Below are 16,120 nucleotides of genomic sequence, written 5' to 3'. Positions count from 1 at the left end.
CCCCAGCATTCAAACTGGGAGGAAAGATCGGATCTCGTGTACGGCCCAGCGCTAAGGAAGGCACTCCTGATCCTAGATAAAGACCAGCAAACAGAAATCGACCAAGTGGAGAGGACACCGAGCAAGCCGTCTCACCAAGGGAGTCGGGAAACCGGAGATCTCTACCAGCGTACCACTAGCCGAAGGCTAAACCGGTATAAACTATTGAAATCCAACATAGTCTCTGAATGTGAACATACCATCAAAGCGAAAAACGGGTCTGTGCTTAGGAAAAGTACCGTAGCAGTAAAACCGAAAAAGACACTAACGGAAAAGCTCGCAAGTGCGAAAAAAGGAGTAACTCGAAGCCCAAAATCGAAGCTTTCCAAAACTGTAAAAAGTAAACCAGCAATGATCGCCGAATCATCTGACAGCTCGGATCATCAGCCACTACATTCGCTACCAGTACGACTACCAGTCGAAATTGAGGCGCGGGAGGAGGCAATCGCAGCGTGGCAAGGAACGAGCGGCACGATGACACATGAGGAACGGGAGCTAGAGTAAAGACTACAAGAGCTAAATGGGGAAAGGGGAGCCAAAATAGACCGGCTCTAGTCGCGAGAGATTGCCTTTCGAAGAGCAGCCAGGAGAAAGAGAGTCAGAAACACAGAGCGAGAGTTAGGGGACGCGACGAAGCATAAGACGACGAAAACCGGTGGATAAGATGGGAGGAGTAATGATCGAGTCAATCACTGAAAATATCCAAGGGGCGGCAAACAAGTGGAAATATCCGGGGGAGAACAAACAGTAAAATTCAAAAACTCATAACCTAGGGAGAGGGGTGGCCATAAGCCTAAAACTTCGTGTTGCTAGTTACGGCATCATATTTAAAGGTTGCTACTTATTATATTAAAATTAAATTACTATGTATTTAAATTTTACATCCGTAAGTATATTCTTGAGAGCTTCTCATATCACTACTAAGTGTTAGCTGGTACCTGCCTGTCAGTCAATCTAGTTGTTGACCACTAGATCAGTGTCTGAATTATATGTGCTAGAATCAAGTTGAATTTAGTCTTAACAATCGTATCGTTTTACTAACACTTGATAGAAGTAGACTTGGCCGGGTATTTTTCAGATAATGAGGAAAAAAAACAATTTGTCAAACAATCCCTGGAATGATTTTTCAAGGATTTACAAAGTGAAATAATTTACGAGACTAGTAGAAATGCGGGCACACATAGGAGTTAGCGGTCTTCCCATGGGTATCGAAACCTGTTTTCATAATACCTGTTTTTATCAAAAACAATTCTAACAATCAACATGAGCAAAAATGGGTCTTTGGGTCATCAAGCCTGCGCCGGTGGTACCATACAACGGAGACTGAAGAACGAAATGTATAGAATGCAAAAGGGGAAAACCAAAACTTCGACATCTTTAGTTGATTTTTTACTGGATCATTTTCGACTGTGGAAAATTTTTGAAACCATAAATAATTTTTCAAGTTTTGAAAGAGCAAGGTGCACGGTATCTTTAGGTTTTTTATTCTAGATCTTTTGAAAAACTTTGAATTGTAATTCGAGCGATAATCGTGTTTGCTTGATTGTATTCAATAAAAATTCGAAAAGCTCTTTTTTCAGGTTTTATAGGTGTGAGCTGATTTGTCTGTTTTCAAAAAATTACTAAGTGACTATTTGTTTATTTGAGCGAGCCATCAATTTTTTTTTGAATATTTGATGCTAAAAACACCTTTTATCAACATAATTTTACAATTAACTAGGAAATATGTTACGGACTCCTGTTTCGCTTTACAAAATTCCCGGAATAAACAAATTTATCTCTATTTCTTAGCTTAAAATTGATTGGGAAGATAAACTATGTAAAAGAAGGCTAAAGGAAAAACCATTTGACATACGGGTTGTGGAGTTTCAGGAAAAACTTAGAGCTGAAATCGTAACTAATATTTCAAGCCACAGAACACTATCAATTTACTAAAATGTAGATAGAGATAACTTAAAACTTTACTTACAACTATAAACATATTTAACGGCCCAAACATAAACTGATTTCATTATGATAACTTACAATTATTTTTCAAAAACATATTGGGAGCACGAGGAAAAGTATTTCAAATAAATATTGTGAGCTCATAAATTCCTGTCGAGAAGCTACGCATTCTGCCAAATGACCTTTTTCTCAATTCTAGATTTTCAACAAAAAACAGTTCGCTGCCGTTTATGCAGGGAAGATGCTCAGAACCTATGCATTCGATTGAAACTTTAATAACAGATGTGAGAGGGCAGTTTTCGAAAAAATGTAACAGAGCTGCAAAAAATGGCATTTCTTCAAGAGCAACTTCGTGAGAGATCTTCACAAACAGTCTTTGCGATTGAAGCCTGAATCCAAGATTTGGGAGAGCAATTTTTGAAAAAGTCAAATGTAATTCAAAAAGTTCAAAAAATTGTTTTTAAAACAGCTTTTCTGAAGGTGTAACTTATTCCAAAAGTATTAGGGCGTAGTCGCTTAATGCAGGGGAAATTCCTGCAACCTATTCCGTCGATTGAATACTTAATCCTATATATGACAAGGTGCTTTTCCAGAAAACCAAAAAGTTTTACAAAAAAAAATCTAAATTTCGGAAAATGGCCTTTCCTAGGGCTGTACTTTTTTAGACACACTAGAATAAACTCTGAAATTTTAATCTCAGAAAATCTAAGAAAATTGATATTTATCTGCAGAGAGAAAGAAAATGAGCAGAAAAATTCTGTCACTTGTTTGAAAGCCGGGAAAATGAATCACAGAATCGGATTTAAGTACACAAATCGTAATAATAAAAAAATATCAAATTGATAACAGTGACAGTGAACATCGCCAGGGTTGGGGTAGTCGATATAGGTTTCGACCGACTCGGTCAAAGTTATCTTTAATTCGAACATCTCGACCAAAAAAGATGTTTTTACCAGCTCGATCGAAGGAAAAATATATTCAACTGTGTGTCGATCAAAGCGTGCTATGTTTCGCCCGGATCTAAACAAACTGGCTATGCTGTCATCACTCAACCAAAGAAATGTTGTTTTTAAGCTGTGTTCGAAACAAACGTGCTATGTTTTGACTACCGAGTAATTGGCCATGTTTCGACTACCGAGTTGAGAAAAAGAAAGAAAAAAATGAAAAATAATTTCGACTGTTGGATCTAAGCGTGCTATGTCCAACTCGGCCCAAACTGATTATGTTTTCACCAGCTCGGCCGAGAGAAAACTGTCTTCATTTGTGTTCGACATATGCGTGCTATATTTTGAACGACTCGAAATAAACTACTGGTTCAAACAAACCAAACTTTTAAGGTCGCGTTTATCCAGTGTTTAGGGACTAAACATAATAGTAACAATTTAATTGTCATTTCTATGCCCTTCTCTCATAATAATAAAAAAAAACATCATAAAATATTGTATGTTGCGTGCTAAAAATTATCTACCGTAAAGATTCAGCAAACAAACTAAAAAGAGAACTTAAATGCAACGGCTTTTTAACCTCGCTTGAACACTGCTCGACATTGAAAAAAATCATCCTCTACAAATCCTTTAACCAAAAAAAAATCATCAAAAATGGTAAGCTAAAAAGCCGATTTATCTATAGAGAGAAAAACAACACAAGCACAATTACAATTGCCTGGAACCAGAAAAACAACATTTTTAATAAGCAAAGAATTAATTGATCACAACGTTTAAAAACTCATTGGTAGTTTCAAATGAAATCCATAGCTTATCTTGTTTCACCTTAGTTATTTAATTTAGCAGTCTGCTTGTTCCTTCTCGAACTTGATTTCATAAGATCAAAAAAGAAAGTAAGCTCGCCAATAAGCACTGATGTTCAAAGATTAAACAATCAATTTGATGTTCTTTTCTACCCAAAAATGATGTCCCAAAAAGAGCTCACTTAGGCTGCTTTATTGTACGTCCAAAAAAGTTTCCCGTATAATTCTAGTAAAACTATGTTTTACAGGGCTCTGTTCAATCTGATTACATTTTTTCTACCCAAAATTGATGCCCAAAAAGAAAACACTTAAACTGTTTAAGTGAAAAAAGTTTCCAATATATTTCTAATAAAATTTTGTTTTACCGTGTTTGAACTATAAAAAAGCGATAAAAACTATAAAAATCAAATAGCGTGTAACGCACCTCTGGTGCTTCGATTTTTTAATAAATTATTCAAAACCGCAGATATTGGAAATAATATTTGCATCATTTGAGTGTACTCTGACAGCACCTAATTACAGGAATGGTAATTACAAATTTTGTTTAAAAAAAAAAGAGTTTAAAAAACCATAAAATTCTGTAAAATAACATTAAAAAACGCCATATCTCGGAAACTTAAATCAAATGCCCAGTCACAATGGAATGCAAAATTTGCAACTCCTGAGAGTACTCTAACAGTACCCAACTACAGCGTTGGGATTTCAAATTCTGAAACTTCAAACTTTTTGAAGAAAAAATCATTAAAAAGGTGATGTCTCAAAAACACAAAAGGTTTGAGCAGTCTTATTTCGAGGCAATATTTGTAACTCTTGAGATCCTGCGAGTACTCTGACAGCCCCCACTACAAAAACTGACATTTCAAATTTTGAAAAAAAAATTATGTTTTCTTGAAATTTTTTTGAAAAAATAAAAAAAAAACGTCAAATCTCGAAAACTATAAGGATTTGAGCAGTCATATTCAGAGGCAAGATTCGCAACCCCTGACTGTACCCTCAAAAATTCCAAATACACGATACATATCTTGAAAATTTTTGAATACTTTTAAATCTAATTCATTTGAAAATTTTTGAACAAAAATCATAAAAAACGTGATATCTCGAAAACTGTAAGGATGTGAGCAATCATATTCAGAGGCAAGATTTGCAACCCCTAAGTGTACCCTCAGAGTTTCCAACTACACGCTAGAGATCTTTTAGTTTTTGAATAATTTTAAATCTAAGTTTTGAACGTTTTTGAAAAAAATAATAATAAAAAACGTCATATCTCGAAAACTACAAGAATTTGAGAAGTGAGATTTGGAGAGAAGATTTGCATTACCTGAGAGTACCCTGACACAACCCAACTACGGGGTTGAGAATATCAAATGTTGCGAAACTTTTCTCAAGTTTGCTCATTTCAAAACTGATGAAGTAATCCTTGACATTAAACTGGAAAATCGAAAAAATTGCTTAATCATTGCAACTTACGAGATAGCTTAAGCGTGAAAAAATTCTTTCGTTAAACATGCAAAAAAAATACGTTCAGAGGGCTTAAACATGGCGAGATAGTGAAGCCCGCATATAATTATAGATTGACAAAGTCATGATAGATAGTTAGAACCGTGAAAAAGAAAATTGGAAAATATAAATGGAAAAAATTGATAGCTGTTAATGATCGAAATTTTTGTTGAAGTTTTCCCATTTAGTAGAAACGAGATCAATGCGTATTTTATGCGCTTTTGCATGGGAATCCAAAATATTCTGATCATTTTTGAAAAAAAAACAAAGAAATCATTCACGTTTTTGCTACTATTATACTTTTGCCGTTCGATAAAGGATATTGCGTTTTTTTACAAAGAATTTCAGCTCAGCTTCAAAGAAATCAAAAACAAACTACAAAACTCAAAAAGGCGCGTGAACAAAACCTAAGAACTTTTCCTCAGAAGATGAACAAAAAATCATCTCGACCTACCTAAGTGACAATCATTTCGTTGTTTTACAGTCAAAAACAATATAGAACATCATACCTGCGTAGGGTGGAGGTGGCATCATGAAACTGTCGTCAACCGCAGCAGCAGGCCTTGTGGGTAAGTTATCCACTACAATTCGTTCAGTGAACTTAGTTCGACTGCTGCGGCATTTTGCAACAGGACATTTCTGGATCGTTTGCGTTTCCAGAGCAGCGGTACATGGGAGGCAAATGCAGTGTCCGCAAGGAAGCTCAGGCACGTTGCCTTTCAACTTATTGGCACAACCAGGACATTCCAGTTGCGCATCATGGCCCTGATTGATCCGTTCGCTTCTAGATGAAGAAGCCATGATTTTCGAGTAAATAATATTTACTCAAATTGTTCCGAGACTTCTAATGAAGAACCTGTGAAACAAAGCAAAAAGTGTTGTTCTAATTGTTTAATGCCGAGTGCGGTCAAACGGTAGACAAGCTTTATTTCATACTAGTCGAGAAAAAGACAAATTCAATTATTAGCCAATCAGAATCCAGAACAAAAGTACGCCGAAATTCGAGAAATTTATTTGTTTTGCATGTTTTTCTTTCGTTCTATCAATTCTGACTGGTTAATATAGTAACTTTCGACTAAAGACGTGCTTACTTTATGAGGTCTCTATTTGTTGCTGCCTAGTCATTTTTCGCGATGTCTAAACGGACATCATTCCCTAAAAACTTATATTCGAAACAAAATTATGATTTTTTGTGAAGATTTCTGAAAACGTAGCAACCTTCCTTTCCTAATTTGCATTTTCATGAGCTGCTACATTCAAGAAATTTGATCGTTTTTATCTTGCCAGCAAAATTAAACCCATTGCAGGTTCTGTTAATTGTATGAAAAATCAAAATTGTTGGTCAAAAATTTTCTTTTTTTTAGGGGAAAGTTAAAGTTCACTCAACGAATTTAGTGGAAAAAATATAAGATTCAAAAACACAAATTTTGTGATATTACATGGTGGCATGCCCCATTTGTTCGATAGTCCTAGTTTTACTAAGCAAACAATACTCAATCAAATATTCAGTTTTCACCTGGGATATTGCGCAGAGGTAGAGATCGAAGGCAATCAGATTCCAACGAATGCTTCAAATAGGAAGGATGCAATTCAAATTGTATTTAAATCAAAGTTGAAAAATTCTAAGTCGGAAAGAAAGACAAATAATTGAACTCAACAATTCAGACGAGCTAAACTGGGTGGATCTTTAGAAATATTGGGTTTAAATGCCAAAAATTAACACGAGACCTGTAGTTTTTTTGCTCAAGTACAATTTAACAGATTTTGAGAAATTCGTGGTTTTTGTTTCTAAAACAGAATCACGTTTAACCTCTCGATGAATCTTTTTAATGAAGAGCGCGCATAGTAACAACTTACGTCCAACGCTTAAAAACCAGCAGAACTTTACGGCACGTGTGTATTTTTCTCAGGCATAGTATAACTCGAGAATTGAAGAAAATTGTTATCAATATTAGTAAAAATATCTTTTCATGTATAAAAACTGTTTTTTATTTTTGTTGGACACAACTAAGCTTCTGTGCCGTCATTTTAAACTCTTTTACATTTCAATTTGAAAGTTAAACTTTTTAATTTTGCTCATTTTATGATAACGTGACAAAGTTAGCGTAGAAAAGCTCATTATTTTATCACTAACTCTCAATACCAGCAAAAACAAATCTCGCCATGTAAATTTGTTTTCATTATAATTAGTCAAAATTGAGCTTTTGTAGTCAGTTTCAACTCTTTTACATTAGTAACTTTAAAATTTAAAGTTTTCAACGTTCTACAGTTGGCTTGTTTTTGCTAATTTATTGTACAACTGAAACTTCAAAAAAACTATTTTCATGTGCTTTTTTGTTCAATAATAACAATTTTAACGCTCAATCTTAAGACAAAAACAAATACGCCTTACAAGTTTGAGCAACAAATCCACTAATTTCCGAAGAAACAAGAACACAAAATAAAGAGTTTTCTGGTAGTTTTGACAAAATTTGAGTGACAAGTCGAACTGTTTTTGACACTCTTCTTTTTTGACGTTCTTCGTCTATTCTATATTCTTTCTGCAAACTCAAAAGTTCTTCTATACCCCTCGATACTAAATAAAACAGACTAGCTGAAGTTGTTTCTTTAATGGCAAGCATTTGATGTAGTTCGTGGTTTAGTTCGTGATCACATACAATAGGGTGGAAAAGAGCTCCGTCAATTTTATAGTAGAGCTGTTTCTTCTTACAAGGCTTGTCCATTATAACTCCTTCGAATACACCTGTAAACAACTCAAAAACTGTTATTGGAAAGATATTTCTTAAGATTTTCATCTGCTAACTCTTATTCGATAATATGCAATCACAATAATTGAAAGAAAATTCTTTAAACATTCGTTAAATTGGAGGTCTGTCGGTCAAATGCGTTTAAAAATCTGTAGAAATGTCCGTCAAAATGATTATGATAACTAAAACCGCAAAATATTAAGCAGATAATCCGCTTAGTATTTTGCACAATTCAAGTTAATCTTTATTGTTTTGACGTTCAAATTTGCTCATATAACAGAAAGACCTGAACGAGCCTCATTAAGAAAAACCAACTACTAAACTTGCTCTTCAACGGTCTAAAGAAAACATGCCCCCACCTGGTTGGGTTGGTGGAGATAACCCAAACACACATCTACTAGTGACAGCCTCCATCGTGACCCCGTGTGCAGTTCTGAAGTAGAACTGAGGCCCATTTGCTATCTTCACCTGGGCCAACCTGGAAAACAAACAACCACACTGAGCTTTCCACTTTGAAGATCTCCGATTGAAAATAATTACTACGTTTAAATTATAGTCAACGCCAATATGTAGTCATCATATCCTCTTCGGTGAACAAGTTTTATGAAAAATACTCAAATAAAAATGCACATTCTACCATCAAAATCAGAGCTGGAACCGGGCCTCATTTTTAGGATCAGTAACCGAGCCGGGCCCGGGTCTGACTTTCAAAAGAGTTCACACCTTGTGACTTGGAGCGTGACTTCATCAGGGCTAGGCAAATCCGGACATTCAAGCGTGCCCTCCTTTCTGCGGCAAAAGTCAGCCAAATCGAACTGTAAGGATCGACTGCAGCCAATGGACTTATTATTATTTGATTTTTTTCAAAAATTAAATTTGAATTTCACTTCAGGAAATTTGTGTTTTCATTAAAAATGAGCCCGGGCTTGAAATTTTTGATTCCCAATCTGGCCATGCCTCAAAATCAGGCCCTGTTCCCAATCTGATCTAAAATAATATTCCACTAGTTTCAATGCTCTACAATCATGGTAAAAATACAAATCGACAAACAAAATATGCTAATTGATTGATAAGATATATTGAGTTCGACAATATAGCTTACAATTTTAGCATTCAACTGTTAAAATCGAGTCACCTCATGGCAGCAACTGCATCTTCCACTGGATCATGGCCCCGTTCGTTCTTCTGTATGGACTGTTCTAGTAGTGCCTTGATGTAGTGCTTCAGCCTAACAGGGGACCAGGATGGTTTCTTCAGAACTTGACTGGTGTCTATTACGTGGGGATACACCATCTGAAAAAAACTAATTATCATTCACATTTAGAGATTAGTTACCAAACCCCCCCCCCCCGCCCCAAGAATGCTACTGAAAAATGGTGAATAAAGCATTGGTTTTCACAGTATTCTGACTGTACTGGACATTCGACGGGCTTTTCCTGTCCTCGAGGAAACGGCACTTCCAACAGCCAATGATGATCTTAAAATGCATGTTTATTAAAAACATTCAAAACTTTTTAAATTCTACAAATCCTTGTCTAAATCGTACTCTATTTCAACTCTTCTAACCTTCAGTGCATGTAGATCGAAATTGAGACTGTGTCCTACTAAAATTGCATTGGGGGGTATCACTCTCATCACTTCTCTCTGCACCTGGTCTAGAGTGGTCTTCACGTTCAGTAGCATGTCTTCTGTTATGCCACTGAACCGGGTGAGGTAGTCATACACTCTGCCCTAAATAACTTCATCCTCTTTTAGTCTGTCAATTTAAAAAATATTAGATGAGTAACACCATAGCCAACAGACAGTTAGATCATTATTAAATTATAAGCAAATTATAAGCAAATTAAAACCATTTTACTCTCGAGTTCAAAAAATTTCAAAAGTATGTACCACCTTAAAACTCTACACATTTTTTTATTATCAAGCCCTGAGAAATGTGGTAAAGGTAAGTTTTTTTTCGCTTCAAGCGAACATTTGTTATTGGAGAGCCTTATGTTGCCTCCCTTTAACAAATGATTTTTAGATGAAATGATCAAGTGATTGCACGACTTTTTCTTGAACCGATATATTTCAAAAACTCTTAATTTGACACTTATTGATCATGAAACAACCCAAAAAGCAGAAAGCAATCGACAAAGCAACTGAAAATATAGCAGAAGAAAAAATAAAATTCCAAAAAAACACTCCGCCAACCAAAAACCACAGGGGTAAAGATGTATACATTTTAGGTCATAGTTTTCGACCATTTCAAACTGCAGCAAACAAAACAACATTGAGAAAGAAAACAAAACCTACAATTTTTCTATCAAAACTAGGACGTTAAAAAGCAACAAGTCAAAATTTTTATTAGGTGATTATTGATCGCCCACTTGGTTAAATTGATTAGCTATTTGTTAGCTAGTTGTTTGACATTTTTACAACTGAAAACCTAGTGAGGGGAAAACCGTATAACTTGAGAAAAAAATCACCAAGACCTATTCAAAAGTCTTCACTACGTTCATTACTATTGCATATGAATTCAATTTTGCAATTTTTGTTGATTTTGATTCATCAATATTTTCAGTTTCTTGCGACATGTGCTCTTGAGATTACTGAACACTATCTACCATTAAGTCAGCTAAAGACCGGCTACCAAATCGCCAAAGCTATGCAGCAAAAATGCTACCGAAAATCTTGACCTCGATTACTGGTGTCAGGACAAAAGATACCATACCAAAAGCTCCCATGACAAAAGATACCATACCAAAAGATCCCTTGTATAAAAATCGCCCATACCATAAAATCCCATGCCAATTAAGAAGATCCCATGAATTATGAACAAAAATCTTGATCAAAGTGTAAGCAGAAATAAATCTAGAGTAATGATATCTCAATTAGGTTCGCGCTATTGAAAAACAATGCAAATTTAAGATAACTAAATTTAAACTGGACTCATTTTTGGGATTAACATAGTGCCAATAGGTGTTTAATTTAGTGTTAATATGGCATTGAATTAAAACAACTTAATTGAAAATGTATATACTCTGCATTCATTATCTCCCTCTTTAACTCATTGATACGTCAAAAATGAATTCTTTTACTTGGGGAACCTCACAAAAAGGCCAAACTCTGATTATTCTTGATGGCCATGAATTTCAAAAGAAACGCGATACGAAGACAACGACACACTGGCGCTGCAGCAAATGGAGATCGTATAAATGCCCGAAAACTTTGATCACTTCTGGGAGCGATATAAAATCACAGAGCAACGAGCATAGTCATGAGCTCAACGCAGGACGCTCAGAAGCTCGGCAACTAGTTCAACGAATGAAGGAGACAGTTAGGAATCAATTAAATCCCGTAAACAGCCAGATAATCGCAGCTAGTTTGCAATTGGTGCAGGACGAAAAAGCAACCCAACTGTCTTTGCCCTCCCGGTCGGCGCTAACGCGAACTTTAAACAGAAGTAAACAAACGACATCCCTGCCCACTATTGCCACAGATGACCGTCATTTCGAAATACCCGATCGTTTTAAGCAATTTTGTCTTTTTGATAGCGGAAAACAAGATACGGAACGCATACTAATTTTTGGCGACATTGAGAACCTCAATGCGCTTAAATTGTACAACAAAACCTGACTTGTAGACGGTACTTTCAAAATTTGCCCCAGTCAGTTTTACCAGCTGTATACTGTACACATCCAGATTGGCGGGTTTTATCCACCTTGCGTCTACGCTCTGCTTAGCAATAAGCGTTTATCAACCTATAACAAATTCCTAACCGCACTCAAATCGCTTATCGGTGACGTAACCCCGGAGAGAATTTTGATCGACTTTGAAATTGCGGCTCTGAGTGCTTTTACCTCTCATTGACATTAAGGGATGCTATTTTCACCTCTGTCAGAGCTTTATGCGAAAAATATCCGAATTGGGCCTTAAAAAGACGTACGAATCAAACAGCGAGCTAGTCTTAGCGCTGAATATGATTCCTGCGCTTAGTTTTGTGCCGGAGTCAAAAGTGGAAATCGGGTTCGACCTAGTCATTGAGGAAATATGCAGTGTGGCAACCAAACTGGATATTTCACAAAACGATCTCGAAAAATTAGACGAGCTCACTGCTTATTTCCAAAAAACGTACATTAGAGGGGATTTGATTGGCCGAAAAACACTTTTTCCTATTTCTCTTTGGAACCATTATCAAAATGCTGTGTGTGGTCTAGCCCGAACCACAAATGCAGTTGAAGGGTGGCATCTAGGTGTAACCGCTTTGTTTCAAGGCAGCCATCCTTCAATGCATACGTTTCAACTAGATTCCTACAATCAAAAGTTCAACATTTTGAAGGCATCCAGCGGCACTATCAACTTATCCCGGAAAAAGTACCGTGATCTGAATGAAAAAGTTCAACAGATAACAAGTTCATACACAGACTCTAACTTATTGTCTTATATCCGTTCACTTGCCCATTTAACCTATTAAACTTTGTTTTAGTTTCTGCCTTATTTTTCCTAAATTTAAATTTGTTTGATCAACTGTTTTATAGACGTCTCCTTGCACCCTCCCGGAGAACGCCGAAACGCAATACTACGACTCGCTTTCGAAAATGCTGTCTCTAGCAATTTGATCCCAGAGCAGTTGCTCTTATTTGCGGGACGCTAGGTTGGGGGTAGGGGCCTGACGGCCCTTTGAGTATTGCGCCTAGCGAAAAAAAGTTGATCAAAATTGAGAATTGATATTTTGTATCAAATAGAATGGCAAGTGATTCGTAATGAAAATGATTTCAAAGCTTTAGAATTTTGCAAAAACTCAATTTCAATTTTGTACCGACTTGAGTTGTCTGGAAAATCAGGCCATTTTTGGCAACGTTGGTTTTGATTAATTGGAAATCCTTTTCAAGTTCAACTATTGTTTAAGCTGTTTTGAAGTTTGAGTTTCATTTTAAAGGCCAAGTGATTAGCAAGGTCATTTATGTTCGAAATTTGTGCAGCAAAAATTTTGCCGTTTCTTTGATTTTAACCGACGCTTTGTTTTGGCTTTGATCGATTAACCGTTTTATTTTCAATTCTCAGTTTCTTTGTTATTTTATTATGGTATCTTATGTCGTGGGCGATTGTAGAACGAGGTATCTTTTGGAATGGTATCTTATTGACTGGGATCTTCTCGTTTGGGATCTTAAGGTAAGGGATCTTTTGTCATGTAACCCGATTACTACTATCACCATGCATAAGAAGCCGTTCGTAAATAGAATAGACAGTTTTTTTTTAATATGAGCATGGTTATCAAACTAATAAAAGTGGCACATGAATTAGTCCAACAATTAGATTTAATCAAAGGAGAAAATCTAAAACTTAACAAAATACAAAACAAATTAATTTATCAGCCAACATGCCTCAATTTATAGAGCGGACGCATTTTGACTAGTTTACAAAAAAGTTCATTATAAACATCCGACCCTTCCCAGGTTCGAATCCTCTTATTTTATTGCGGGTCTTCTTTCTTATCTACGCTGTATATCAATGATACCTTGAAGCTAAAGTACTATTTGTAATATAATAGTCTGTTAATATCCGTAGCATTGGCTGTACTTTACAGCTGGTTTTTGATCAAAATGAACACTTTCAAAATGAACACATTTTGCCGCATCAATATTTGCGTCGCAAAAATAATTGCGCCTTAGAGAGGAAAAAAGAGTTAAAACAATCGCACAAGCTTTGCTTTGCTAGTGTAAACAAAGGAAACAATAAATAATTGAAAAAAAATCAAGTTACTTGAATTTCACAAATTTTGCGTTTAAACAGCGCTGAGCACAGAACTACATCAATGCTTTGACGCCAGATTCCACTGGTTGTAAACCGGAATAAAAACAACACTAATAAAATGAAATCAAAAGTAAACCGCTAAAATCAATTAACAGCGTTAAAACAAAACCTGAAAAAAAACACCACACGACCTAAATACGCATCTTCACTTCGTTGATTTACACTTGCCAAACTTCACTGTTTTTGAACTGTTAACAATCGGACTCTTATCAAACCCTCCCGATATTATTCTGCCCAACTAATCTACACTTACCTTCGGTTTCACCAGAGTATCATATAGTGTGTTATATTTCTCATCCACAACTGCAACTCTAGTCAGTGCTGACTCAGACTGCAGAGTGTATCTGTTTCTCACTAGACACATTTCACAGTCTATAGCCAGAAGGGGACTATCTGAAGTGAGATCCACTTTGGACACTGAAGGAATGCGCATGTAGCCACAAGCACTCATTAGCTGAACAGATAAAATGAAAATTGGATATAAAATCAAAACGACACAGTTCATCGGCTCTTTTCCCGTTCCCCCCTCTCGAAAATTTACAAACTTAAGCTGTTTAAAAATTATTCACACGTTATTTTGCATGAAAGAAATGTAACACCTTGTTCACTTGTTCACGCTGACACGTTTTAATGCAGACTAATATTGAGAAATTGATTTAAATTTAAATTGATATCCATATAATGAATTTCAGAAAAAAATCAAAGAGGGCACTGGAAAAGAGCCAGTTCATCTTTCACGGCGCCCATTTCAATATCAAAATACCTTTTAATAAGGAATTAAGAGAGCTCACAAAATGTCGCAGATAAAATTGATTTTACCCACCAGAGATTCTTATCCTGAGACATGACTTACTTCGTTTTCGTCCGGGTATCCCAGTTCAGTCATTTGGGATGGACTCAACAAATAATGAGATGGAGGCGGTAGAGATGATTCATTTGAAGCGTTCATATCTCCATTATGTAATACTTTCCCTTTAGAATCCCTCGATCTGAAACAGAATAATGTCTGATTTGGCTAACATATTGCATTGAAAAATGTCAATCACTTACATTTAATTTAGGGGCGGTGCGCAACTTTGTACCACTTGGGAGACATAACAAACATAACATGGAAACATAGCCGACAGAAAAAAAAGACGAAAAACACTTATTGAAAAAAAAACGCCAATATGATAGCAGATGTACCAACATTTTTATACGCTTGACTCGAAAAGGTTCAATTTGAAGAGAAAATGTCGAGAAAGACAACTCGCGGCTTTAAATCAGCCTTAAAGCTAATCGAAGCGTAAATTTTTTACTGTAGAAAAAATAGTAGCAACCATTCCGCACCGTGAACATAATTAGTACCCTGTACAACAAATGACCAAATACGATGATCAATCTCAGTTAAAATTTCAATCACAACTTTAACTAACTCTCCTCCTTTTCGTAAGTACTTAAGTACATCCAGCTCTATACAAAAACCCTTACAATTGGGCAAAAAGACTAACTTTTCATTCAAAAATTACTAAAACTTGTCAAAAGCTAGCTTTCTTACTTCTTGGGAGCCTCCCATCCGCATTCCGACTTCACCTCTTCTGCTAGCCAATCAAAACCTTCAATCATTCGTGGAGGCACAGAGAACTTCTTGTCCAAATGAACACCACAGTCACTATCACATATTCCATTCAGCTTTCTTTTCTTTCCAGAACTCTGACCTTCAAAATCACTTCAGCTTTCATAACCATTTTACAGCCAATTCAAAGTTTATTTTTCAAAAAATCTTCCATTGAAGCTTAACTTACTCCTTGTTAACTTGATAAAATAACCGAGCGTCTTCCACTTTAATCGTTGCTGGGCAAATCGCATCCAAGAAAACCATTTTCTTGCTTCTTTTTACGCTGCTATTATACCAATCTTTGATTTGATTATTTCGTCAAAATACTGCATCGAAATTGTGTTCACGTTTGGAACATGAAACATGACTGATTTTCTAATTGAGTCGCGGTTATCAATCGAGATTACTCGCTCAGAAGTTTGTTCTTGCGACAACTTGCCAGGAAAAAGCTCTCCGATATTTCTGAGATCAATCGGAACATCACTTTCAGTTTCCAAATTCGTATATCCTGCTCTCCTAAAGAACAGTTTTTATGACTAATCTCCTTTCCGAAAATTTCAAAAGTATGTACCACCTTAAAACTCTACACATTTTTTTATTATCAAGCCCTGAGAAATGTGGTAAACGTAAGTTTTTTTTCGCTCCAAGCGAAAATTTGTTATTGGAGAGCCTTATGTTGCCTCCCTTTAACAAATGATTTTTAGATGAAATGATCAAGTGATTGCACGACTTTTTCTTGAACCGATATAT

At 35.9% G+C, this 16,120-nt stretch overlaps 2 protein-coding genes across 5 annotated transcripts in view; both read right to left on the bottom strand.

Moving 5' to 3' along the window:
• LOC134853646 (uncharacterized) overlaps positions 1-7,174 on the bottom strand; it is a 30,941-nt gene extending 23,767 nt beyond the window's left edge. The window contains exons 1-2 of the mRNA XM_063869651.1: positions 6,747-7,174; positions 5,740-6,086 (exon numbers count right to left, since the gene is read on the bottom strand). Of these exons, the coding sequence (XP_063725721.1) occupies positions 5,740-6,031 (292 nt within the window). The 5' untranslated portion in view covers positions 6,032-6,086; positions 6,747-7,174. The remainder of the gene's footprint in view (positions 1-5,739; positions 6,087-6,746) is intronic.
• Positions 7,175-7,549: 375 nt separating this feature from the next.
• On the bottom strand, positions 7,550-15,845 carry LOC134853070 (uncharacterized). 4 transcript variants are annotated; one of them, XM_063869003.1, is made up of 9 exons: positions 15,558-15,845; positions 15,311-15,481; positions 14,627-14,762; positions 14,027-14,227; positions 9,544-9,708; positions 9,113-9,270; positions 8,337-8,455; positions 7,888-7,973; positions 7,680-7,805 (listed from the first exon to the last, which is right to left on the bottom strand). In XM_063869003.1, the coding sequence occupies exons 1-9, from the start codon at positions 15,632-15,634 to the stop codon at positions 7,791-7,793; spliced, it is 1,128 nt and encodes a 375-aa protein (XP_063725073.1). In that variant the 5' UTR covers positions 15,635-15,845; the 3' UTR covers positions 7,680-7,790. The 4 variants fall into 4 exon arrangements, with proteins under 4 accessions (XP_063725070.1, XP_063725072.1, XP_063725074.1 ...); XM_063869000.1 differs by having other exon boundaries at positions 7,550-7,973; positions 15,558-15,843; XM_063869002.1 differs by having other exon boundaries at positions 7,550-7,973; positions 15,311-15,470; positions 15,558-15,843.
• Positions 15,846-16,120: the final 275 nt, after the last annotated feature.

This window comes from Symsagittifera roscoffensis, chromosome 8 (genome assembly GCF_963678635.1).
Source record: "Symsagittifera roscoffensis chromosome 8, txSymRosc1.1, whole genome shotgun sequence".
In the NCBI taxonomy this organism is placed as follows: domain Eukaryota; kingdom Metazoa; phylum Xenacoelomorpha; order Acoela; family Convolutidae; genus Symsagittifera; species Symsagittifera roscoffensis.
The sequence above is the reverse complement of the archived record's forward strand: the minus strand, read 5'-3'. Positions and strand labels throughout refer to the sequence as shown.